The sequence below is a fragment of the Saimiri boliviensis genome, chromosome 21, assembly GCF_048565385.1.
Source record: "Saimiri boliviensis isolate mSaiBol1 chromosome 21, mSaiBol1.pri, whole genome shotgun sequence".
Taxonomy (NCBI): Eukaryota; Metazoa; Chordata; class Mammalia; order Primates; family Cebidae; genus Saimiri; species Saimiri boliviensis.
This window is the reverse complement of record NC_133469.1, coordinates 18,206,947-18,231,238: the sequence shown is the minus strand read 5'-3', so window position 1 is coordinate 18,231,238 and position 24,292 is coordinate 18,206,947. Positions and strand designations below refer to the sequence as shown.

Here is a 24,292-nt window from a genome sequence, read left to right as displayed (position 1 = left end):
CCAGGCCTAATTAATGAGATACCAGCAGATGCCATGTGGCAAATGAGCAGAAACCCTGCCTCCTATTTAGAGTAAGAAAGGCAGCAAGGCTAGGAAATACCATTCTGTCGTTGTGGTCCCTATTCCTTACACCTCCACATACCCCCTCTTCAGTGTGTGTCCCACTGCTATTCATCTAACAGCCCGATTAAAACCCCCTGGGTGCTCTCCAAGTGAGAGGGGTATTTAAGGTTTTGCTCAGTGCAGGGGTGATGTCTAAATGGGTGGATGAATGGACAAACTGACAAAGCAAGGGACGAAAGGGAACATTCCAAAACCATATTTAATAGAACTTTCTTCATGACACCTCTCGGAATGTAAACACAGCTTGGCGTAGCGAAGTTCCATCTGATGGCTAAAGAGTATGACTGCGTAAGGCAGTTTCTTGACACCTACCCACCCCTAACAGATTTTCCTAAAACTCTGTGGAACAACCAAGGAGAAGGTGTATTCCTCCCTTTCCAGAGGTTCCTCTTCCTGGAAGATTATTTCACAAGCACTGGCTCCTGAAAGCAGCAGCCTCCCCGTCAGCCATTTTGGCACGAGCAGTTACAGCAGCACGCTTTGGAACCTGTCCTGACTTGAGTCTGAGGTTTGGAAGGGCATGTCCGTCTACTTCCATTTCACAGAGGGTCAGTGGTGTCTAGTGGCCCTGCTGTCCAAGGTTCTATCCTTTGATCACAGCGATTGGTCTCAGTTTAATGGCTTTCTTGCTGATTCCAGCATCATGGCAGGTGTTCACCACATCGGTCACATTCTTATAGGACTCAGGAGCCTGCAGGAGAGGAATTAAACATTGTACAAGTCCACTGAAAATGCGGTCTTTGCAAGCACCAAACTTCACTTGTGATTAAACAAATGCACACTAAAATAATACAGGGAGTTTTTTTGCCTATCAAATTAGCAAACATTTAAAAAATGAGTAGGCCTGATGTTGGTCTGTGGTAGCTTCCAGAACACTTTCATCTTGTTTTATATTTTTTTGTGTATTTTTTGAAACATCTCCAAAGAACATGTATTACTTGTATAACTAGAAAATGTGTAAATGTAATTAAATAAAACACACACCGGTACCTGACTGGAAGGAAATGCACGAAACCATCATATGTTAGGAATAATTATCTCTTCATGGTGGAATTACTGGCAATTTTAATTTTCTTTCTTTATATATTTATGCAGTTATCAAAAATTTTTGGAATGAACATCTGGTACCCTCAAAGTAAGTTATAAAATTCATATATGTATAAAAAACTGTATGTGTGCATGTGTATATGTGTGTATATATGTGCAACTACACTCACATACAATTTCTGTGACTTTCTAGTCACATTCCCAGCCTTCCATCCTACCCATACTGCCTTGCCACCATTAGCACTAATCTCCTCACACACTCACTTTATCTTTATTCATGTCAATTCAAGCTTAGGCCAACCAGACTGATTCTCATACTGTTCTGTACGTAATTCCCGTTTCTATCCCATCTCCCATTCCCTTCCAATGTCTGAAACCTTCCCACTGTGGCCTCTGGAACTCCTTCCAGAAGGAGCAAAATCCCCTCCTTCCCTTTAACATTCCCTTCACCTTCTTGTTTTACTGAAACATGGATCTTTCTTGAGGATATCACTTTCACCTCCAACTTTCTGAAGTGGCAGCTGTTTTCTCTCCCAAACCAGGTCAAGCCATTGGTCCCAGACGTGAGACAGGTGGCTGTTTTTTGGCTTGTTTCTATTGTCCCTTTCTCCCTAGGCACTCCCAGTTTTGAATCTTGCAGTCATTACATCATACCACAAACTATCTTTGGCTACAGTTATCTGTGGGAGCCTCAATCACTCCCTAGCATTACTTGATTCTAGCTCCTGGCAATCAGATAAAATTCCACTGGGCCAATGACTCTCTCTCTCTCTCCTAGATGAGTATTTCATACCTTTTCTCAGATCCTTACTGTCACTTGCTGACCTTACTATGTAATACACAGAAAAAAAAAAAAAAAAAAAAAAAGCAGCCAGAATATTCATAAATGTGCTCACTTTATCTTCCCCACATATCTGTATCTATACCTTCTCTCCTTTTTTGACAGGGTCTTATTCTGTCACCCAAGGTTGAGTCCAGTGGCACAATCACAGCTTGCTGCTGCCACCAACTCCTGGGCTCAATCGATCCTTTTGCCCCAGCCTTCTAAGTCATTGAGACTACAGGCTAATTTTTTTATTTTTATAGAGATGGGGTCTTGCTTTGTTGCCCAGGCTGGTCTCAAAACTGCTGGCTTTAAGCAATCTCACCTCAGCCTCTCAAAGTACTGGGACTACAGACGTCAGCCACTGTGCCCAGCCTCTTCTCTCCTTTTATAAAGGATGTATTATTTGTGCTCCTAGCAAAGACCAGCCCTATTAACTTGTACATCAGACCCTATCTCTATTCAAGGACACTTCTCCAGCAATTTCCTCCCTCTTTCCTGCATCATTAATTTCTCTTGCAGATTCTTCTCATTAACATGAAAACACGTTTGTCAGATCATGTCACAGGATTTCTGTTCAAAATCCTCCAAAACTTTTCATTTTAATCACAGTAAATGCAAAAGTCCAAATGCTCTGGCGCCCCCTACCTCTCTGACCTCATCTCCCTCTGGCTTGCTCTTGTCATGCCTGGCCGCCTTAGGCTGCTTCGGCATAACCTCGGCGCACAGATTTTGTGCTTGCTGTTCTCTCTGCCTTGAACGCTCACCACCAGATACCCTGGTAGCCTGTTACCTCTCTCTCTTCAGGTCTTTGCTCTCTTGTCACCTCACTGAAGTCTGCTCCAACCACCTGTTTAAAACTGTCCCCCTCCCCACCTTTCCTTACCCCCTTTCCCTGCTTCATTATTATTTCACAGAACTTGTATGGTCGTTAACACACTGTATATTTTGTTATTTGGAAAGCTCCACAAGGAAGGGATTCATATTTCTTTTGTCCACTGCGTTATCTCTAGCACACAGAAAAGTACCTAACTATAGCAGATGTTTACTAAGTGTTAGCTGAATGAGTGAATGAAACAATCGTGTTGCAGGTGAAAAAAACAAAACCAAACAACCAAAAATCCAAATGTGAACTGTAGTCATTCTGGCTGATTGAATTCTAAATGTTTTCTGTTTTCTTCTTTGCATTTTCCAAATCTTTTAAATTAAACATGTATTATTTAGGGGAAAAACTAATAAGTTATTTAAAAAATAAGTCTTTGTCATACTCTGAGTCAGTAGTTCACTTTCTTTCTTTCTTTTTTTTTGAGATGAGTCTTGCTTTGCCATCCAGTCTGGAATGCAGCAGCACAATCGCATAGCTCACTGTAACCCCAAACCCCTGGGCTCAAGCTATTCTCCAGCTTCAGTCTCCTGAGTAGACAGAACTACACCTGCCTAATCTTTGCCCAGACTGACCTTGAACTCCTGGCCTCAAGAGATCTTCTTGCATTGGCCTCCCAAAGTACTGGAATTATAGGCATGAGCCACCATGTAATTCCCATTTTTGAGACTTTGTTCTAATTACTAAAACAACTGGAAAAAAGCTTCATGCATGAAGATACTCATTAAAATTTAATTTATAGTAGCAAATATTTGAAAGCTACTTAAATGTCTACTACAGGGAAAAAGATACTCTGGTAGAATATTCCGCAATGATTTTAAAAGGTGGCACAAACAATTTCATAATATTGTGCTAAATTTTTAAAAGAACTACAAAATGTATATTAATTATAATTATGACTGGCTTTAAAAAAAAGCATTTAGGAAAAAAGTATGACAGTAAGTATTTCTTTTTCTTTTTGAGATGGAGTCTTGCTTTGTCGTCCAGGCTGGAGCGCAGTAGCATGATCTTGGCTCACTGCAAGCTCTGCCTCTTGGGTTCAAGTGATTCTTCTGCCTCAGCCTCCTGAGTAGTTGTGATTACAGGCATTCACCACCATGGCTAGCTAATTTTTGTATTTTTAGTAGAGACGGGGTTTCACCATGTTGAGCAGGCTGGTCTCAAACCCCTGACCTCGACTGATCCACCTACCTTGGCCTCCCAAAATGCTGGGATTATAGGTGTGAGCAACCACACCCAGCTGACGATAATAAGTATTCTAAAAGATAAGGTAATAACTATGTCAGGGCACTGAGTTTCTGGAAGGCTTTCTTTTCTCTTAAATCTTTAAGAAAGAAATGATGTTGCTTTTAATTTAAATATGTACATATGTATACACATATATACAGAATTTAAACAAAATCTGTTCTCCTGTCAATCAATAAAACTTTCCCCAAATATTTATGCCTTCCTTTTCAAACTTGCTTTCAAATTGAAACCTAGGTATACAACTGTATAAAAGCAAGAGTTAGCTCAAACTACTTTTGAAAGCTTAATACGGAGATGGAGATTATATATAAATAGTGAAAAATCATTCTTAAGGACTTGGCTCGTAATTTAACTCTAACCAAAAGAAAACAAAATATAAAACTGAAATAAGATAAACCAAAAAAGATATGCCAAAATTGAGGTCATAAAAAAAAATAACAACCCAAACAATTTCAGTTAGTAATACCCCAAACTGCTATCTCTGTAGACTGGCATAAATTACAAATGGGAAATAATGAATATTTATCAAAATTTCACTTACCTCTTCCATAACCAGTTTGGGTGAAGCAACACGGATTGCAATTCCCATATCTGCCAATTTGTCTAAGACATCCTGGAAATCTAAATTACGTCGAGATTTTGCTCGGGACAATGCACGGCCCTAGAATGGGAAAGGAATGAACTTTACCTGAAACCCTAAGATTATATGCCCTTTCCTTGATGTTCTCTTAAACTAAAAAGGAGCTTAAAAACCCATCTTTTTTTACTTTATCAAACTGATAACATGCCTTTTGTTTTAAGCCTCCTCATATCCTTTTGGATTTTGGACCACAGAATTCTGTTGGGAGGCTGTCCTGGGCAGGGCAGCATCCCTGGCCTCTATCCCCTAAAATGCCAATAGCAACTCCCACTAAACCGTAACAATAAAAAAATGCCTCCAGAAATGGCCAATGTCCCCATGGGGGTAGGGGGTTCATCTTCCTGTTGAGAACCACTGGGTTAAAATTAGGAGTTGGGAGGCAGCTAGAAATGAGAAACAGAGAAAAAAGTAGGGTTAAGGTACCTTTGTGAAGGTCTGTCCTACGAGAAGGTATTCTAGACAGTTTCTCTTTCCCATTTCAACACTGGGTCAACACTCTGGATGGCTTAGAAAAGGGGCTGTCAAACTACAGTGGATGAGCCAAATTTGGTCTACCATCTGCTTTTTAAAAGAAACGATTTCATTTTTTGAGAAACGGTCTCCCTATGTCAGCCAGACTGGAGTGAAGTGGCATAATCATAACTCACTGCAGCCTTGATCTCCTGGGCTCAAGCAATCCTCCTGCCTTAGCCAGGACTACGGGTGTGTCACCACACCTGGCTGATCAAAAAATTTTTTGTAGAGACAGTGTCTCGCTAATGTTGCCCAGACTGTTCTTGAACTCCTGGCTTCAAGTGTTCCTCCTGCCCTGGCCTCCTAACGTGCTAAAATTACAGGTGTGAGCAACCATGCCTGGTCTAAAAGTTTTAAGACAACACAGCAGTGCCCATTTACACAGTGCTTAAGGTTGCCTCTGCACTGAAATGGCACAGCTGAATAGCTGGTACAGAGACCATCTGGTCCCCAAAGCCAGAATATTCATAGGCTGGCCCTTTATGGAAAGAGTTTACCGACCCCTGGGCTTAGAAGATGAGAGGCAGTGTTTTGAAATGCGTGTGTGTGTAGACTGCACATAGGCTCTAATTTGCAAACAGGGCCTATTCTTCCAATCCTGAGTGGACCTACACAATAGGAAGGGGTAAATTAAACAAATGAGCAGGTCCAGTCAATTACTGAGATAAACTGTGCTATTAACATCAGTTAAAGTTCCATCACTTTAAACCAGTTACAGTAAGCTCAGCTACTGTGATAATTTCCCAGTCTGGATTTTCCAGACTTGCGGAGGTAAGAAACGGTCCCTAACCCTACCAGATATCACTTAGGTAGAGACACTAGGTGGCCCTGTCAGTTCACTAAATAGTATACATGATGAGGAACAATTTGAAGTACAAGACAGGATAGACCCAAGTCTCAATTCTGTTAATGTTCAATCGGCTACATTTACCAGTCGAAATGGAAAACAATAGCTAAACTGAAGAGAACATTTCTAAGGAAGTTTCTGTTTTCCTTACCGCTCCATGACAGGTTGTTCCAAAGGTCTCAGTCATGCCCTGTTCAGTGCCAGTAAGAACATAACTACAGGTTCCCATGGTGCCACCGATGAGCACTGGTTGTCCAGTGAGCTGAGGATGCACATAAGCCAAACATGTTAACAATCAGAAAAGCATAAGCTTTTTAGTCAAAAAATTTAAATTTTCTTCTGCACTGTAGAATTGCAGGAGAAACCCAGACCTCTAAACATGCAGCTTGTAAACAATTATTAAGATAGTACTTTGATAATTCAGAAGTGAAGGAAGAGGACAAGAGTGAAAATGTGAGGACCAGTAAAAATGCAGAAGAGTCAAAATAAGAGCAAAGCGAAATCCAAAAGTGTAGGGAAGTGTTACTAGAACAACCATCCTGAGGAAAGGGATTTTCTTCTCTGTTTTGGGTTTCTCATCTGTAAAAGGAGCAAGCAGACTACGGAGTCTGACTCCACCACAGGCAGACACCAAGAGGATAGGAGGAATGAAACAGGCTGAGTTTACTCTGCCTTCTATAACTGAGTTACTCCCGTCTTCCACTAATTCAAAGGCCTCAATTCACAGCAGTGGAGTAATACATACTTCATGAGCACTTTGTAGTTAGCACGTGGCACCACTGCAAGCACGGACGGGGGAGGAGTTACTGCTTCAGAGAAGACTGGGAATCGCTGTTCTCATGGGTGACACAATATTTTACTTTCACAATTGCTGCTTTTCGGCTTAAATGTAGTTTACATTTGCAACAATCTAAATCATACTCCCGCTGCTTAAAACCACAAACACAGGGCTACATACTTGGTAATCAACAGCAATGAGTGGATGGTGAGGTGGGAATGCGCGGGTGGATCCCTTCCTGTGTACCAACAGTGTCCGTTCCTTTCCGTCCACCACATGCTGCTCCACTTTGGCAATGTTGTGCGAAACATCATAGATCACGTGGAGGTCCAAGTCATCAGGGGTTGTGTTGAAGACCTTGGCAAAAGCCTAGGAGAAAATGTAGAAGTTAAAAGCAGCCAGAGCTTCAGACTGATCTTCAGCTCTTTGTGACTTACCTTATTGATTTCAGGTAGTCTGTTCTGAATGGGGTAAAAGATTTAATCATTCAAAAATAGCAGTAAGATTATCTTTACGTAAAGGACAAAAGTTGTCTTTTAGACCACACAGCAAATGCTACCACATCATTTTCCTCTTTGGTTAAAAAGCTGCCTGGCTATATTTGATCCCACCCTTCAAAGTTGCTTCTTCCCCAGCCTTCTGAATCATAGTCAGTGGTACTCCTATTCTCTGTGCTGTTCAAGACAAATTCTAGGAGTAATTTTGATTCTCTTCTCTCATTCCTTATGCCTGATACTCTGATTATTTGGTTTAAGAAGACACCAAAACCAAACACCATAGGCTTTGATTGAACTGCACTACGTTTTAAAGCACTTAACTTCATCATGAATGACTCAGACAGAAAAGCAACTTCAACTGTACCTGCCGGGTTAAGAAGGTCATGGAAGAGCGGTTGACCCAGGCATAGTTCCCAGCTGCTGCCATTCCCTTCAGGTAGTCTTGACCCTCTGGGGAAGCGATTCGAGCACAGGCCAACTGCCGATCATTGACTATAATCTTGTCTCTCTTCATGGCCTTCTCCATAGCTACCAAAGCATCTGGAACGAGAGCAGCAAAGTCCAAACCAGTTAGGTTTCCCTTAAATGAAGAGTTCAGATTTACTGCAGAAAGGCAGGCTACATTCAAACTCATTCCACAAAAAAACAAGTGAAACACAACTTTCCCTTTGTTTCTGAGTTCATCTATTTGCTCGGCCAAGATGAATGTGAGGATCTCTTAAGAGCACAGTGATAGTATATGGGACACAAAGTCAACATTCGTCCTCTTGGAACTTGAAAGAGAATGGGATGTGTAAACAAATAACCACAATATGATCTCAATTACTCCTTTCTCAGTATGCGAATGAATGAGAATAGTAGTAGTAAAATACATTGTGTCACCATCATGGTTAACCAAATTCATGAAAAAGTGCAGAGAAGCACGCAGTGGAATGCTCTGGAATACCCTGGAATACCAGTGGACACTTCATACATCTGCTAGATTAAGTAGTCTAAAGGGTCAGGCTGGCACAAATTATTAAATTCTCACACAATAAAATGGACTAGAGGCTGATCTGTAACATGACATTTAAAGCTTATAGCAATTTCCAGGTGTCTATATACCTTTTCATTGATACATTAACTCTTTCACACATCCTCCAAGCTATCCGAAAGGACCTATCCATGATTTCTCTGCTTCCTGCTTCTGTTCATGCTGCCTTTTTGTCACCAATGTTCTTTGTGTGTAATTGTCCAAACTGTTCCTAGCTCATGGATACCATTTGTAAACTATGAAAGCTCAACACTGGATCCATGAAGCCATCTCCAAAATCTTTTTCCTAAATGTGTTTTGCTTGTCTCCCCTATATTAATTGCCACCTTTTAATATTTACTTTTCCTTTTAAATGAACATGACATGACAATGTCATGAGACAATGTGAGTACAAAGTATCTGCCTATTTCGTCAGCAAATCCACCGTAACACCTAATGTTGCAGAGCAGGTATATAATACATACATCATTTGCTAAATGAATGCCTACTTCATAAATTCCACTGTTTAAATATTTGCTTGCTCTTTCTTGGCCAGATAGTAACCCTTCAGAGTAAATGTAACGATAACTGCAACTAACGTGTATTGAATGCTTACTGTCAGACACTGATTTAAGTGCTTTACATACATTAACTTTCCATGATAATCCCATATAAAATAATTATTATACACATTTTTTTTTAAAAGAAAGTTATAGCCCAGTGAAGTTAATTTGTTTGTTATTTAATTGTTGAGGACTCAGGATAAAACCCATGCAGTATATTTCAGGGTTTTTGTTCTCTTAAATTTCTATCTGGTTGCCCATAAAATGCACATTTTGGTATGAAGTCTAGAATCTACCTGTGGCTACTTGGTGGCCCAGGCCTCTGCTTCCACTGTGGATCATCACACACACCTGTCCCTTATGGTCGATGCCCATTTTCTTAGCAGCGTACTCATTGAAAATCTCATCCACAACCTGGATTTCTGCATAATGGTTGCCTGCTCCCAGGGTCCCCAACTGCAAATGTAAAAATGTCTGATAACATAGTTTTTATTCTAGTTTTTGTTTTAATCTATTTAAAAACCAAAAAGATAAAAACAAACTAACAGGAGAATAACAAATAGCGTTCCAGTAACAAAAAAATTCCTAAGCTGTCCAAGTGCCTCGTTTACAATAGTCTACACAACAAAATAACGTAGACTAACTCCTGAATTTTATTATATCTTTATATGCTTGGTATACACATATAAAAAAAACACAGAAAACCAAACACTGCATGTTCTCACTCATAAGTGGGAGCTTAACAATGAGAACACATGGACACAGGGAAGGGAACATCACATACTGGGGCCTGTCGGGGGATGGGGGGAAAGAAGAGGGAAAATATTAGGATGAACACCTAAAGCCTGTGAGGCTTAAAACCCATATGGAGCCGGGCGCGGTGGCTCAAGCCTGTAATCCCAGCACTTTGGGAGGCCGAGGCGGGTGGATCACGAGGTCAAGAGATCGAGACCATCCTGGTCAACATGGTGAAACCCCGTCTCTACTAAAGGTGCAAAAAATTAGCTGGGCATGGTGGCGCGTGCCTGTAATCCCAGCTACTCCGGAGGCTGAGGCAGGAGAATTTCCTGAACTCAGGAGGCGGAGGTTGCCGTGAGCCGAGATCGCGCCATTGCACTCCAGCCTGGGTAACAAGAGCGAAACTCCGTCTCAAAAAAAAAAAAAAAAAAAAAAAACCCATATGGTGGGTTGATGGGTGCAGCAGACCACCAGGGCACATGTATACCGATGTAACAAACTTTCACGTTCAGCACATGTATCCCGGAACTTAGAGTAAAACAAATTAAAGAAAAAAGCTTCATTAAAAAAACAAGCTTTTAAATGGTTCATGGGATATTTTAAACATCACAAAGAGTCAAATTTTGGGATAATGTTGGTGAATGTTGAAACTTAGACAAGATCCAAGTTCAAACGGTTTTTAAAACACCTATGAGTTCATGGACATCCACCATGAACATTATCTATAACTGAAAGAACATACACGACAACTAGAGCTGATATCAATAGATGATTTAGAGAGCCAGAGAATGTCAGTTCTGGAAGTGTCTTTAGAGGGTGCCTAGTTTTTTTTTGTTTGTTTTTTAATTGCATTTTAGGTTTTGGGGTACATGTGAAGAACATGTAAGATTGCTGCATAGGTGCACACCTGGCAGCGTGATGTGCTGCCTTCCTCCTCTTCACCTGTATCTGGCATTTCTCCCCATGCTCTCTCTCCCCAACTCCCCACCCCCCACTGCTGTCGCTCCTCTATTTCCCCCTAACAGACCCCAGTGTGTGATGCTCCCCTCCCTGTGTCCATGTGTTCTCACTGTTCAACACCCGCCTATGAGTGAGAATACGTGGTGTTTGATTTTCTGTTCTTGTGTCAGTTTGCTGAGAATGATGGTTTCCAGGTTCACCCATGTCCCTACAAAGGACATGAATGCATCATTTTTGATGGCTGCATAATATTCCATGGTGTATATGTGCCACATTTTCCCTGTCCAGTCTATCATCGATGCTTTTTTTTTTGAGGTTGCCTAGTTTTAACCATCCCAGTTTTCTAGAAGAAACAGATCCAGAGAAGACAGTCTTGCCCATGTGTCACAGTGAATTAGTGGCAAAGCCTTCAGAACTAGCTGTAATTTCAAACATCTAGTATATTCTTATCTCATGGATACCATTTGTAGACTGGCAAAGTATATATATATATAATTTTAACATATAAACCTTATAAATATATTCTATTTTTCTCCCATTCACTTCGAATTCATTATTTATTTTATGAAAATTTGCAAGCTCCTGATTGCTCTGTCACCCAGGCTGGAGTGCAGTGGCGCGATCACAGCTCACTGCAGCTTCAAACTCCTAGGCTCAAGTGATCTTCCTATCTTAGCCTGTGAGCAGCTGGGATTACTGGTATGTGCTTTTTTTTTTTTTTAATTTTTTTAGAGACAAAGTCTCCTTACGTTGCCGAGGCTAGTCTTGAACTACTGGCCTCAAGCAATCCATCCTCAATGGCCTCCCAAAGCAGGTGGGGGTCACCGCATCCAGCCCTGATAGTTTTTTTTTTTTTTTTTTAATATAAATGAAAGCATAAACAAATTTGTATTTTTTGATATACCATAAAGAAACCTGGGAATATGTTTGCTAAATGTAAGATATAGATTTTTTTCCCCCCAACAAAAACAAAATATGAGAAAAAAATGAACAGGTTGCCCCTCCAAAGTGCGTTACCTGAGGAAGGCCTCTTTTCTTAGCCCTTGGAGAGACCTTATTGGGGTCAGCTTGCAGCATCCTTCCATACTCCTCACAGTGCTCCTTGTCTTCAGCCCAGGCATACCCTTCTCTTAAGGACCAGTCCACCCCCATCTCCAAGGCCTCCTCCAAGTCTCTGGGTGAGTATAAAAGGTGCTAGTCACTTCACAGCAAAGGCAGATCAAAACCTAAGGATGACCACATCTTTAAAGGGCAGAGGAAAACTGGACATTTACTATCTCCTGTGTTCCTTAAGTCAGATACAAAGTTTAAGCTCTCCATAACTGGTTTTTTTTTTGAGTAATGCAGTCACATAAATAATTGCAATATAAAATAGTAAATGCCTTATTAGCTATGATTCTAGTTCTACTTGACACTTATATGGCTCTTTGTTAATTTTCAAGTCTTTTTTATATTCAGTTTGCCTCTCTGATCCTGAATTCCATGAGGCAGTGATTAAGCAGACAAAAAAACAAAAAAACAAAACAAAAAAAACCCCAAAACTTTGTAACCTTAACAAGCTATCAATCTCTACCACTAATTCGACCAAGTACACAACTTGATTAATAATTTATAAAGAATTGTGGTCAAATAAATGAGGGTATCTAGAATTCCTCAAACAACACAGGTTAAATTTTTTTTTTTTTTTGAGACTGAATCTCTCTCTGTTGCCCAGGCTGGAGTATAGTAGCATGATCTCGGCTCACCACAACCTCTGCTTCCCAGGTTCAAGCGATTCTCCTGCCTCAGCCTCCTGAGTAGCTGGGTCTACAGGTACACCCCACCACACCTGGCTAATTTTTTGTATTTTTAGTAGAGATGGGGTTTTACCATGTTAAGTCAGGATGGTCTCGATCTCCTGACTTCATGTTCCACCCACCTCGACCTCCCACAGTGCTGGGATTACAGGTGTGAGCCACTGCGCCCAGCCAACACAGGTTAAATTTTAAGCTCTATTCACATCTTCACAAAAGTTCTGAGTGACTTACTGCACCTCCATTTTGAAGCTGAGGTATACATACATTAAACCCCTAGTGGGAACAAACTTTAATCTTCATCCAAGGTCCAGCTGTCTTCTAAAACACTGGCAGGAAAAACTAGACTGTTTCAGTGTTCTCTCCCCACTACCCTAGATGACAGCCCATTTCAATATTATTATTTTTATTATTTTTTACTGTTCCTTGCAGAGCCACGCTACCCCATAGGCAGTGTGCCCAGAGTAGCCTCATTTCGACAAAATTCCTATGTAAAACGTTTGCAAAGATGTCTGAAATTTATTTGTGTGTTCCAAGTACCAAGTATGCTTTTAAAACTGGGGCTGCCTGTCAGGGATAATGCGAAATCACAGACCAAGTATCTTTCAAGTGTATCGATTATACTTCGTGTGTGTGTGTGTGTGTGTGTGTGTGTGTGTGTGTGTGTGTGTGGTTTTGGTTGGGTGGTTGGGAGGAGTTTGTTTATCTTTCAAATTTATGTGAATTTTGCATTTGAATCAAATGTGTACATAATCAGAAAAACATGTTTTTAGCTGTTACGTAACATTTTAGCTGTTACAAGTAACAGCTAAAAACATGTTTTTCCTATTATGTACACATTTGATTCGAATGCAAAATTCACATAAATTTGAAGGATAAAGCAAAACATTAAAGAAACATACCTAGCATACTATTCTGCTATTGAAGCACTCTGCAAAATTTAGGGTACACTGTTTTGCCTAAGCTATGACACAGTAAAGTCTATGGCCATCTGAGAGATACACTATAGCATTATATTTAATTCTCTACTTACCCAAAGAACACATTTTGCTATCATTCAAAAAGGAAGGTTGTGGTTAAATAGGCTAATGACAAAAGGCAGTGGGATTCAGAATATAGTTTCTGAAGTCAAAGGATCTTTGGTTTGAATACTGCTATCACCTACTAAGATTTAAAAAAAAAAAAATGGAGACAGAGTCACTCTGTTGCCCAGGCTGGGTTGCAGTACTGACATCGCAACACACTGCAGCCTTGAACTCCTGGGCTCGCAAGGGGTCCTACCACTTCAGCCTCCTGAGTAGGTGGGACTACAGGCGTAAGCCACTTGCCCAGCTAATTTTTTTTTTTAGAGACAAGGTCTCACTATGTTGCCTAGGTTCATCTTTTACTCCCGGACTCAAGCAATCCTCCTGCCTTGGCCCCCCAAACTGTTGGGATTCTGTAAACCCAACCACGCCTGGCACTAAGCTTATTACCTCTCTAAACCTCAGTTTTCTTTCTTGTAAGTTAGGGAATATAATAGGGTTATTGTCTACATGAAGTGATACAATCAATGCTCAGTGCCTTACACATAGAAAGTGCTTGATAAACGTTGGTGGATATGATTTTATTATAAATACTACTCTAATGTCAAAGGCTGTTACAACATCAGTTGAATAATGTCTCCAAAAAATGCGCTGAACCTCCTGCTGAGAAAACAGTTCTTACTACTTCCTGAAAAGTAACGGAACAATCCTCATCTCTCCAGTGTACTGCACTGGAAAGGAAGCTGAAGGTCATGTGGTTACTATCTCTCCCATTCCATTTACTGGAAATGTGTGCTCTTACTTGGCATTCATTGGGATGACACCTTTTGATCCTACTCCAACAGGAATGTGGTCAAACATAGCTTGGGCAAGTTGCTCCTTCACAGGCTGGACATCACTTTCATCTAAATTGGTTCTTAGCAAGCGGACACCACAGTTGATGTCAAATCCGACACCACCTACAAAATAGAGAAAAGTTCGCAAAACCAGGTGGTCAGGCACTGTTACCTTCAGTTTCTCACCATTAATATGGGGCTGGAAAGATACCCACTCTTTTAAAGATAACTATGTTTTAAAGTAGACAACAAAGTGGTTCTCTGTAAAGCCTGATGACACCAAGATAATCTAAAGTAAGATACACACTAAAGGCACTTTATGGGCCAGGGAGGCGGCAATGAACAATGAGTAATATGTAAAACAAGAGATCAAAATGTGCTTCTCTTTTTTCCTGACTACTGCTGTCAGGGATTGATGAATTTTTTCAGTCTTTACAAATAATCAACTTTTGACTTTGTTGGCCCTTTCTATCATATATCTTTATATTTCATTAATTTTACTCCTAATTATTTCCATCTTTCTACTTTTTTAGGGTAGAATTTGTTGTTCTTTCTTTAACTTTCTAAGATCACTGATATTCCAGCCTTTCTTCTTTCCTAGTTTGCGCATTTAAGGCTACATGTTTCCATTCAAAAAGGACATTAACAATAACCTCAAATTTTTAGACATAAGGACTTTTATTTTTTGAGGCAGAGTCTTGCTGTCACGTAGGCTAAACTCTCATTGCAGCCTCTACCTCCAGGGCTCAAGCAATTCTCTCCCCACAGTCTCCTGAGTAGCTGGGACTACAGGTGTGTGCCACCACACCTGACTGACTTTTGTATTTTTTGTAGGGATGGGGTTTCACCATGTTGCCTAAGCTGGTCTCAAACTCCTGGGCTCAAGTGATCCTCCTGCCTCAGCCTCCCAAAGTGCTGGAATTACAGGTGTGAGCCACTTTGCCCAGCTTGTAAGCATTTTTTAAACCATTTACCCCCAGCTTGAGAGATAAATGGCAAATAAAAACTGTATATATATATATAGGTATACACAATGTACGTATACATTGAGAAATAATTACCACAATCAAACTATCATACTCATGATCTCACCGTTACCTCCCTTCTGTTTTTTCTGGTGAAAACATTTAAGATCTATTTTCTTAGAAAATGTCAAGTATACGTGTGGGGGAGGGGATGAAGATGGTGTTCAAAGAACAGGACCCCAGACTCAGAGCTTCTCAGAAGACAGAAGGTGGGCTTCTCCCTCTTGGGATCAGGCACTGGAGCCCTCTGCAGGTCACTGGCCACCTGGCCTCACATACTCCCAGGCTGGGCCCTGTGGGTCTGTCCCATGAGTGGTTCTTTAGTATGGGCCAGAGACCCTGGGGTGGGAGTTAGGGGGAAGACCATTTCAGGTCTGTAAGATTCATTTTATAATACTAAGACATTATTTGCCTCTTTTATTCATATTCTCCCATGACTGTACAGTGAGATTTTTCAAAAGCTATACGACATAACATCTTTGTTCTAATGGATAATGAAGCATGTACTTATGTATTCCTGTCTTTAAATTTTTGTTTTAACTTCTAATGAGGTAAACATTGATGAGTCTTTGAGCTCAATCCTCAATAATTTGTTTGAGAACTGCTGGTCTATATGACTTCAGGGCTTTGAAATTTGACACCTGCTTTACGGCTCAGCATGTGGTCAGCTTTGGTAAACTCTGTACTGCTTGGCTGCACAGCAATGCATGTGCACATAAGCATACAACCACACATATATATTAGAGGTCAAGGTGTCAAGTTTGTTACTGGATCATTCAAATAACGTATATTCTTACTGACTGAAATTTGCAGTCACCTCAAAACAGCCCTACATGTAGGGCTCACCTATCTGGACCTTTTTCTTCTTTTCCTCTAGATCTTGACCATGCAAATTCTTATTGCCTTAGCAGATTTTCTGTCTTCAAACAGATTTAAGAAAAAATACTTTATCTAGCCTTTCTCATTATTTTCAGCAAGGGATTGGTCTGAAACAACCCATTCCACCACTGCTAGAAGCAGAACTCTCAAGATGTCATTTAAACTTCGTTCATAAATTGACACTCTTTAACAGCAATTACTTCTGGTATAGAATGTTTTCATTGAAAGCACCCCATACCACAACAGAAGGCGTATACAACCTTCTGTACATCACTGAATTACAATGATGATATTACTGAATATGTTCTATGTGCTTAGCACTGTTCTAAATATTTTAGAGCTGAACTCATCTACTAATAATGTGTGGTCATTAACACAAACCTGTCCATGAGGTAACTGAGTTATAAAGATTAAAAAAACTTGCCAGTTTGCTTAATACTGTGACATCTGGTAGAAGCCTCCCAAAATTTTCAATAAAAATATGCTTTGCTTGATGTTTTAATAGCCTCTCAGTATCCACAATTAATACTTGCAGTAAATGTCAAAGAAAAAAATGACAGAACATGATGAGACTGACTCATGCATATGGGAAGAAGTGCTCTGTTTCCCAAAGGCTGTGGCCCATAGAGAAAAGCTACACACTTAACAGCAGACATGCACAGTGACCTTACCTGGGGATACCACTGCTTCAGGGTCATTCATATCAAAGGCTGCCATATTTCCAATGGCAAACCCATATCCTGAATGGACATCAGGAAGCCCAATAGATCGCTGAAAGAGAATTAGAAAATAAATATAGCGGTTTTGAACTGCCACCTGGTTGCCTGACGGACCCGACACTGATTCTCAAGCTGCAGGCTGAAGCTTCCTAAATCAAGATTGTTTTCACAAAATCTCTATTGATGGAAATCATTAAGAACACCTAATCACAAAGCTAAATACAGTGAGAAAAAAACCTTTTTATAAGTTCTAAATGTTAATTAAGAAAATCCAAAACAGAAAAGCCTCAAAAAAAATATGATACAGGAGTAACAAATACTAAGCTTAATGTACTATTACAATAAAAAAAAAAATCATAAGACATTGACAAACTGTGGTTTGTCAGCTTATGAAGGGGAAAATAACTGATTTATGTAGGTCATTAGTTCAAGTAATCACAGACATGTAATCCATTTGATGGGATAAAGGCTGTAAACTTTCTACACATAAAGCCTAGAAAAGGTACCTGACCCAGGAAGAATGCAGGTCAAACATAGCATATATGAAGATACCAGACCCTAACAAGTTCCTTATATGCACAAGCCATACGATTTCATTCCCCCTACCAAGTGCCCAACATGGTAACTGGCATAAAGAGGACCTCAAAAATGTCTGCTGAATAGATTCATTTTCAACATCCACCTCTAATGATAGAATATGAGTGCTAGACTGTGGTGGGGGCTTATGAATAGCTATTGTGTCCTCTCTGCCTCCCCTCAGTCTTCACCCTTAAACTTCTTTCCATTTCTTCTTCAGTGATCCTCTTGATAGAGCCACAGTGAAACTTACAATGGTGGTACACTGATCCAGGAATAATGATGTTACCATGATAAAGAAACAAGAAAACATAAAAACGACTTCTAAGGTTCTTGAACACTTATAGATTCTAGCCAAAGGCATCCAGAAACTGAAATGCCATCCAGATTCAATTATTTCTTTAGGTCCATGGTTATTTCTTTTTATTTTTTATTTCTAGAGACAGGTCTTGCTGTTGTTCCGGCTAAAAGGATAGTGGCGTGATCACGGCTCACTGCAGTTTCAAACTCCTGGGCTCAAGCAATCCTCCCACTCGGCATTCTGAGTAACTGGGACTAGAAGCATGTGACATAGCACCTGGCTAATTTTTTTTTTTAGAGACAGGGTCTTGCCATGTTGCCCAGGCTGGTCTTGAACTCCTGGGCTCATGCAATCCTTCTATCTTGGACTCCTAAAGTGTTGGAAGTGGATAAGCCACTTAGCCTGGCTTCATGGTTATGTCTGGCTGTCCAGTGGTCATTGTCTAAATGACATCACTATCAGGTATGGCCACTCATCCATTCAATGGACTTTGAGAAACATAAATGATTAAAGCTCTGAACTCTGACTCACATGAACAATTCCAGGCAGGGCTGCCACATTGCCAATCTGTTTCATGGCTGGCAGGAAGCCACCAACACCTGAAGACAAAAATTGAGTGTTAGAAAAGATGACATGATTTTTAGCATTAATTATATTCACATTTCTAGACTGTAAAACCTGAAGAGGTAGTCATTAGGGCTACTAAGACAACAGAGGCTAGAAGGATGTTTGACATGCAAGATGGAAGAGAGCTTCTTCAAGAAGGAAGTACATACACAGAAAAGATAGTCACAAACATGCTGTCAGTGTTCTGTGTATACCATGAGAAAGTTGCTTGCAAATGTTGAATTGGGAGATGTAAAATATAACTACCAAATTTTACGTTATTAATATTCTAAAAAATATTTCAGTAGTTCACAGTATTTATAAAGAAAATCAATGCTGGTTTGTTCTAAGTGACAAAGGGCTATGTGGAAGAGCTGCAACACTGCACTGAGAATCAAGGAATATGCGGCTGCAGTCCCATTTCTGCCACTTGGCAGCTGTGTTATTTTAGACAACTGAGCATACCCTGGTTGGGGAGGGAGGGCTTTAGCCTGCTGATCTAGAAAATGAAAGGGCTAACAGATGATTTCTGTATCATCACCATTAGATTATCACAAAGCTTTACGCATTTTATCTTTAAACTTTGCTGCAGCCCTGCAAGACAGATGTAATGATTTTATGATGAAATAACTGAAGTTCAGTAATTAGTGTGCTGGTTAAGAACACTGTCTTTGAAATCAGACACTCCTGGATCTGAATTCTGGCTCTGTCACCAAAAAGCTATGTGACTTTGGGCAAATTAAAATTATTTAACGTCACTGAGCTGTGACTTACACATCTGTAAACTGTAAACAATATCTTCCTTTTAGGGTTACTGTAAGTATTACAAGAGATAATCTATGGAAAGCACCTAGTAAAATGCCTGGTACATAGTAAGTGCAAAACAAATGGTAGGTTGTGCTATTACTGTTCAAGGTTAGCTGAACTTGTTCAAGAAAACGAGTTCCACCCTGTTTCAAATCGTTCTATAACGCCAACCGTCTAACAATGTGATCACAAATAAGTAAGTTATTTTGGTCTTATATTAAGTTGTAATCACCCCTTGATAAGATTTTAAAATTACAATTACTTGAGTTACCACTGTTCAGGCCACAGGAAGGCACTACTACACTAACACAAGGGAAAATCTAATGCACTTACCACCACCTCGACAGGCATTCCTTAATTCCTCAAACATCAGTTTCTCCAGAGCATCATTCACATAGAAAACGCCTTCAACCTGGTACCAAAGAAAGTGAAAAACAATGTTTGAATACATGTATGGCAAGCACAGGTACTGGACAGAATATACTGTATGTAATATTTTCTGTACTTTATGAAACACTTTCACATTACTTTAAGCATGTAGAAAACTTCCTATCGAAGACTATGAGCTGCTCCCATCTTAAAATACACCTTAAGAAAAATGTTGCAATGTTCAAAAACTGTTTTGTTTATTCTCATAGTCTCAAAGCCACATTTAAGAATTTAATAGATCAAACATCTTTCTGTGTGATTAAGAAAAGCCTTCCAGCTATGCTCTCACACAGCCCAAAGGTCTTAATCCTCAGGCTTCTAAAACATCAATGGATTTTTAAAAACAAAAACAGAAACAAAAAAACCCAGATGAATTAAAAACTCAGGTTCTCATGAAGTCATCTGACCGTAGTATACTTATTCTGTGTTTAAGCCAATAGCAAATTACACTTTATTGTGCTCTAGTGATGACTTACAAATCTCTAGTTAGGTTAATAGTGAGAAGAAAAATTTAACATGCAGCTATGTAGTTGTGAGCTTAGTTCTATTAGCTATATAATTTAAAAAATAATCTATAGGCTGGGCGCGGTGGCTCACGTCGGTAACTGCAGCACTTTAGGAGGTGGAGGCAGGTGGGTCATGAGGTCAGGAGTTCGAGATCAGCCTGACCGACATGGTGAAACCCCGTCTCTACTAAAAATACAAAAGTTGGTCATGGTGGCACGTGCCTGTAATCCCAGCTACTCAGGAGGCTGAGGCAGGAGAATTGCTGAACCCAGGAGGGGGAGGTTGCAGTGGGCAGAGATCGTGCCATTGCACTCCAGCCTGGGCGACATAGCAAGACTGGTCTCCAGAAATAAATAAATTTTTAAAAAACTATGTAATTTTAAAGCTTGACAATAGAGGTGGAACACAAAAGGCAACGGACGACGTACTTAAGTCACCCGCTAAGTAACAATAAAGAGCAGAACGTTTTTCTCACAGGTCAGATATTTTGAAGCTGTCCAGTAATAAAGAACCAAAAATTTAACACTTAATCAACAGAATGTAGTTTTTATCAGAAAGATGACTTTATCACCGCTGCATAAATAAGGATACCCATTGATGGAAAATGTTTCCAGTACAATTTCTTAGGGGTCACATTTATTAATTCACCAAACATTCACTGAGAATTTACTATGCGTGAGGCACCGTCCTGGGCACTAGGGGAGACACAAAGGATATGACAGGATCTTGCTTCCAAGGAGCTTCTAGTGCACAATACAGCCCTTATACTCAGATAAGAATATCAGAGTGTAATGAGACAAGTGCCATAATGTAAGTACACAGTGCTATGAAAAAGTCTGATGAGGATGTGGCTCAACTGTCTAGGAGGAAGCTGGGAGAGGCTTCACAGAGATCCTGCCGAGCTGGCTCTTTAAATACAAGAGACATTCACTGGTGCAGCAGAACATCTAGGAACTGAACACAAAAATGACATAAAGATGGGAGGGGAGCATTTTAAGGGAACAAAAAAATTTTTAGTGCAACATGTGGGTCTTGGGGGAGAAATGAAGATTTAGTAACAGAGATGATTATCAGTGTGAAATTCACTGCTCCCATGAGGATGAACACACAATTCATTCTTAGACGTCAATTGCGTTTTAAGAGCAATGCATCAACATTTCAAGTCTCTATTCCCAAAGGATGGGTGGTAGTAAAGTGCTGCATACACACTTAACCCAGAACTGCCAAGCAAAATTAGACTTGCCCCTAGATAAAATGAGCAGCACTGTGAGCATCAAAGGTTCAGTTAGAACACCTGCCAGACAATGACAGTCTGTTATTATATCCTACAGACGATCATGTCATGTGTGGTTTTTTTTTTTTTTGGAGACTCACTCTGTCACCCAGGCTGGAGTGCAGTTAGCATGATCATGGCTCACTGCACCTCAGTCTCCCAGACTCAAGCAATTCCCCTGCCTCAGCCTCAATAAGTAGCTATGACTACAGGTGTACATCAACACGCCTGGCCAATTTAATTTTTTTTTTTTTTTTTTTTTTTTGTAGAGACGGAGTCCCACTATATTGTCCAGGCCAGTCTCGATGTCCCAGGCACAAAGGATCTTCCCGCCAGGCCTCCCAAAGTGATTACAAACCGTGAACCACTGCCAGGCCTCCCAAAGTGATTACATACCGTGAACCACTGCGCTGCCCCCAAGTTAGATTTTCTATTCCTTCCTTCAGGGTATCGGTTTCCATACAAAGGAAGTGGCCAAACAGGAAACAGAACATGTATTCATCTCTGTGGGCTTTTTCTCCCCTCAGTGTAAGTGACCTGCCAACAAGGGAAACTCAATACGCTTTGATTCTGAATGAAAGAGCGGAGTGGCTATTGGGAACCGTTTACCAAGACGGACTTGGCACCTTCAGGGATTTCAAAAACTGTTTAAAAATAAGTTGCGAAACTTCACAAATGTTTTCTTTTTTCACATTAATAAAAAGTATGAACACAGATGGTGATGAAGCCTGAAAGACAACAGAGCCCAGGCTTTCAACTATCTGATGATCCTGAGCCCTCAAGTCTCCATCTGGGACGTCAGAGGAAAAAGTAGTGAACCAGGCATCAAGTCCTGGCTAAGATTCTTCCTAGGTGGGTAGAGGAAGCTGTGTCACTGACAGATCCTCGAGGTCCTTCTGTGAAGCGACTATTAAAAAAAATCCCTGCCCTGTGCTACTGCAAGAAATGACATGGCTTTATTAAAAACCAACATGGAAGACTGAATACTGAAAACTTGGTTCAGTGACCAAAGGTCCGTAAACGTTATATAAATAACCAGCATGACTCAGAGGAGGTGAATTCCAGTCCCAGCAATGGGACCCGGGGCTGGCTGTCCCACCTTGGGAGTCCCACCTGAAGTTTCTGAAGATCAGGAACGTCAACGAAGCGTTTACGCGGCTGATCTATGAAAACGCTTTGGAAACCCCAATTTCGTATTTATTTGGCTTCCCCATATACATCGCTCTTAGGCTGTCCTCGTGGTTCGGGGACCTCTCCTGGCGGGAGGTCCTGAGCCCTCAAGTCTCCATCTGGGACATACAGGCTGGGCGGTCCCAGAACTGTGAGGGGAGAAGGAGGGGATGAGGTAAACTTTGCAAGGGACGGGGGCGGACCCAGTGGTCGAGAGAGGTCCGGAGGGCGCGGTGGACGCTGGCCGGGCGGGAGAAGGAGCAGGGAAGGCCCAACCATTTGCTCTTCCGCCTCACCTGCATGTTGGGCACGAAGCCCTTCTTGATCCTCCAGCAGTTTTTATTGATTTTTTCCAAGAACTGCAGCTCATCATTATAGTTGCGACTCATGGCGGCGACAACGGTAGCTAAACGCGCTCCGCTTTGAAGAGCCGCCGCCGCGTTGTCCGGCTTCACTGCTTTCCAAGAACCACAGCGCACGCGCGACCGGCGACGCAGCAGGATGAGCGACGGCAAGCGTCGAGGCTCGAAACTCTTCAGGCCAATGTCGTTCCTCTGTTTAAGTTATACTGCCCTCTAGTGTTTCCCTTGGGGATCTTATTTATTTATTTATTTTGGTTTAATTAAATTTAGGTGCATACTGTATCTGGCATTTCTCCCCATGTTATCCCTCCTCTCCCTCCCTTTGGGATCTTTATTAGTCAATTTCCCCTAAGCTACAGCTAAGCGAAATCTAGGGGTTTTTAGTTTTGTTTTGGAAATGCTTTTTAGCAGCTTACGAAAATACCTTGAGTCTGGGTCAGGTCCAGTGCACCAGCTTGGAGTTTATACCCCGGGCAGGGAGGGGAAACAGATAAGCCGGCAGCTGAGAAAGAAAACCTGTTTGAATAAATACCATAGCTGAACATTTATGTTTCAGAATGAATCTGGATATACATCAAATAACTTTTTTTTTTTTTTTGTCAGAAAGAAGCATCCCAAAGAATGAAGTATGATAGCTTATCATTTATTCCAACAAACACTTGTGGGTGCATCTATTATGGCCAGATATGTAATACAAAATGATCAAATCACAGCCCTTCTGGATCACTAGAACTCCCAGTCTAGCCTCCTTTAATGATCAAGACCTCTTTGATCATGCTTGCATATGCCATGTCTCTTGTTCATAGTGATAAGCGAGCTTTAAGTGATTTCAGTTTCGAGTTCTGCCTCACGTAAACAACTGCAACTTCGGGATTAGAAAGACTTGGATTCAATTTCTATTTGTGCCATTTATTGGCTTGGTGTGATTAACCTCTCTTATGTCTGTTTCGTCATCCCTAAAATGGGATCATAATTCTTTCTTGAGTAGAAGACTAAATGAAGTGAGACTGGAGGGGTAATCAGCACAGGGCTTGGCACATGGCAAGCACTCCATACACAACGCTCCTCCTTCCATTCCCCCACTAGACTGAAAGTGCTGCAAAAATAGTTTATGGTTGCCATTCATTTCTTACATTATCTACACTGGTTCTGCTTTTCTTCTCTTCTGCCCCGATTTCTCCCTGTTGATTAGGTGCTTTGACACATTAATATCATGATCAATTATGGATCGTTTGGGTTTAGTACTCTGCACTGCCATTTCATTGAATCTGCTGAGGGTGAAAAATCCTAAAACTTGAAGTGATGCAACTTC

At 40.8% G+C, this 24,292-nt stretch overlaps 1 protein-coding gene across 2 annotated transcripts; it reads right to left on the bottom strand.

Annotated features, from left to right (window-relative positions):
- Positions 1-298: 298 nt before the first annotated feature.
- RTCB (RNA 2',3'-cyclic phosphate and 5'-OH ligase) lies at positions 299-23,098 on the bottom strand. Of its 2 annotated transcripts, XM_074391300.1 has the most exons (13): positions 22,915-23,002; positions 21,845-21,985; positions 19,573-19,651; positions 18,358-18,425; positions 16,902-17,001; positions 14,293-14,449; positions 11,690-11,846; positions 9,271-9,430; positions 7,764-7,939; positions 7,083-7,271; positions 6,276-6,386; positions 4,666-4,785; positions 299-814 (listed from the first exon to the last, which is right to left on the bottom strand). In XM_074391300.1, exons 3-13 carry the CDS (start codon positions 19,607-19,609, stop codon positions 707-709), a joined length of 1,383 nt encoding a protein of 460 aa, XP_074247401.1. In that variant the 5' UTR covers positions 19,610-19,651; positions 21,845-21,985; positions 22,915-23,002; the 3' UTR covers positions 299-706. The 2 variants fall into 2 exon arrangements, with proteins under 2 accessions (XP_074247401.1, XP_074247400.1); XM_074391299.1 differs by lacking the exon at positions 21,845-21,985 and having other exon boundaries at positions 22,915-23,098.
- Between the last annotated feature and the right edge of the window lie 1,194 nt (positions 23,099-24,292).

Bases quoted from the DNA above. Each gene is read 5' to 3' on its own strand.
- RTCB (XM_074391299.1), bottom strand. From the start codon at position 23,007: ATGAGTCGCAACTATAATGATGAGCTGCAGTTCTTGGAAAAAATCAAT. The intron at 18,426-19,572 runs GTAAGTGCATTA...TTTTGTCTTCAG, and splicing joins GAATGCCTGTCGAGGTGGTG to GTGTTGGTGGCTTCCTGCCA. The intron at 14,450-16,901 runs GTAAGGTCACTG...TCTATTTTGTAG, and splicing joins TGAAGCAGTGGTATCCCCAG to GTGGTGTCGGATTTGACATC.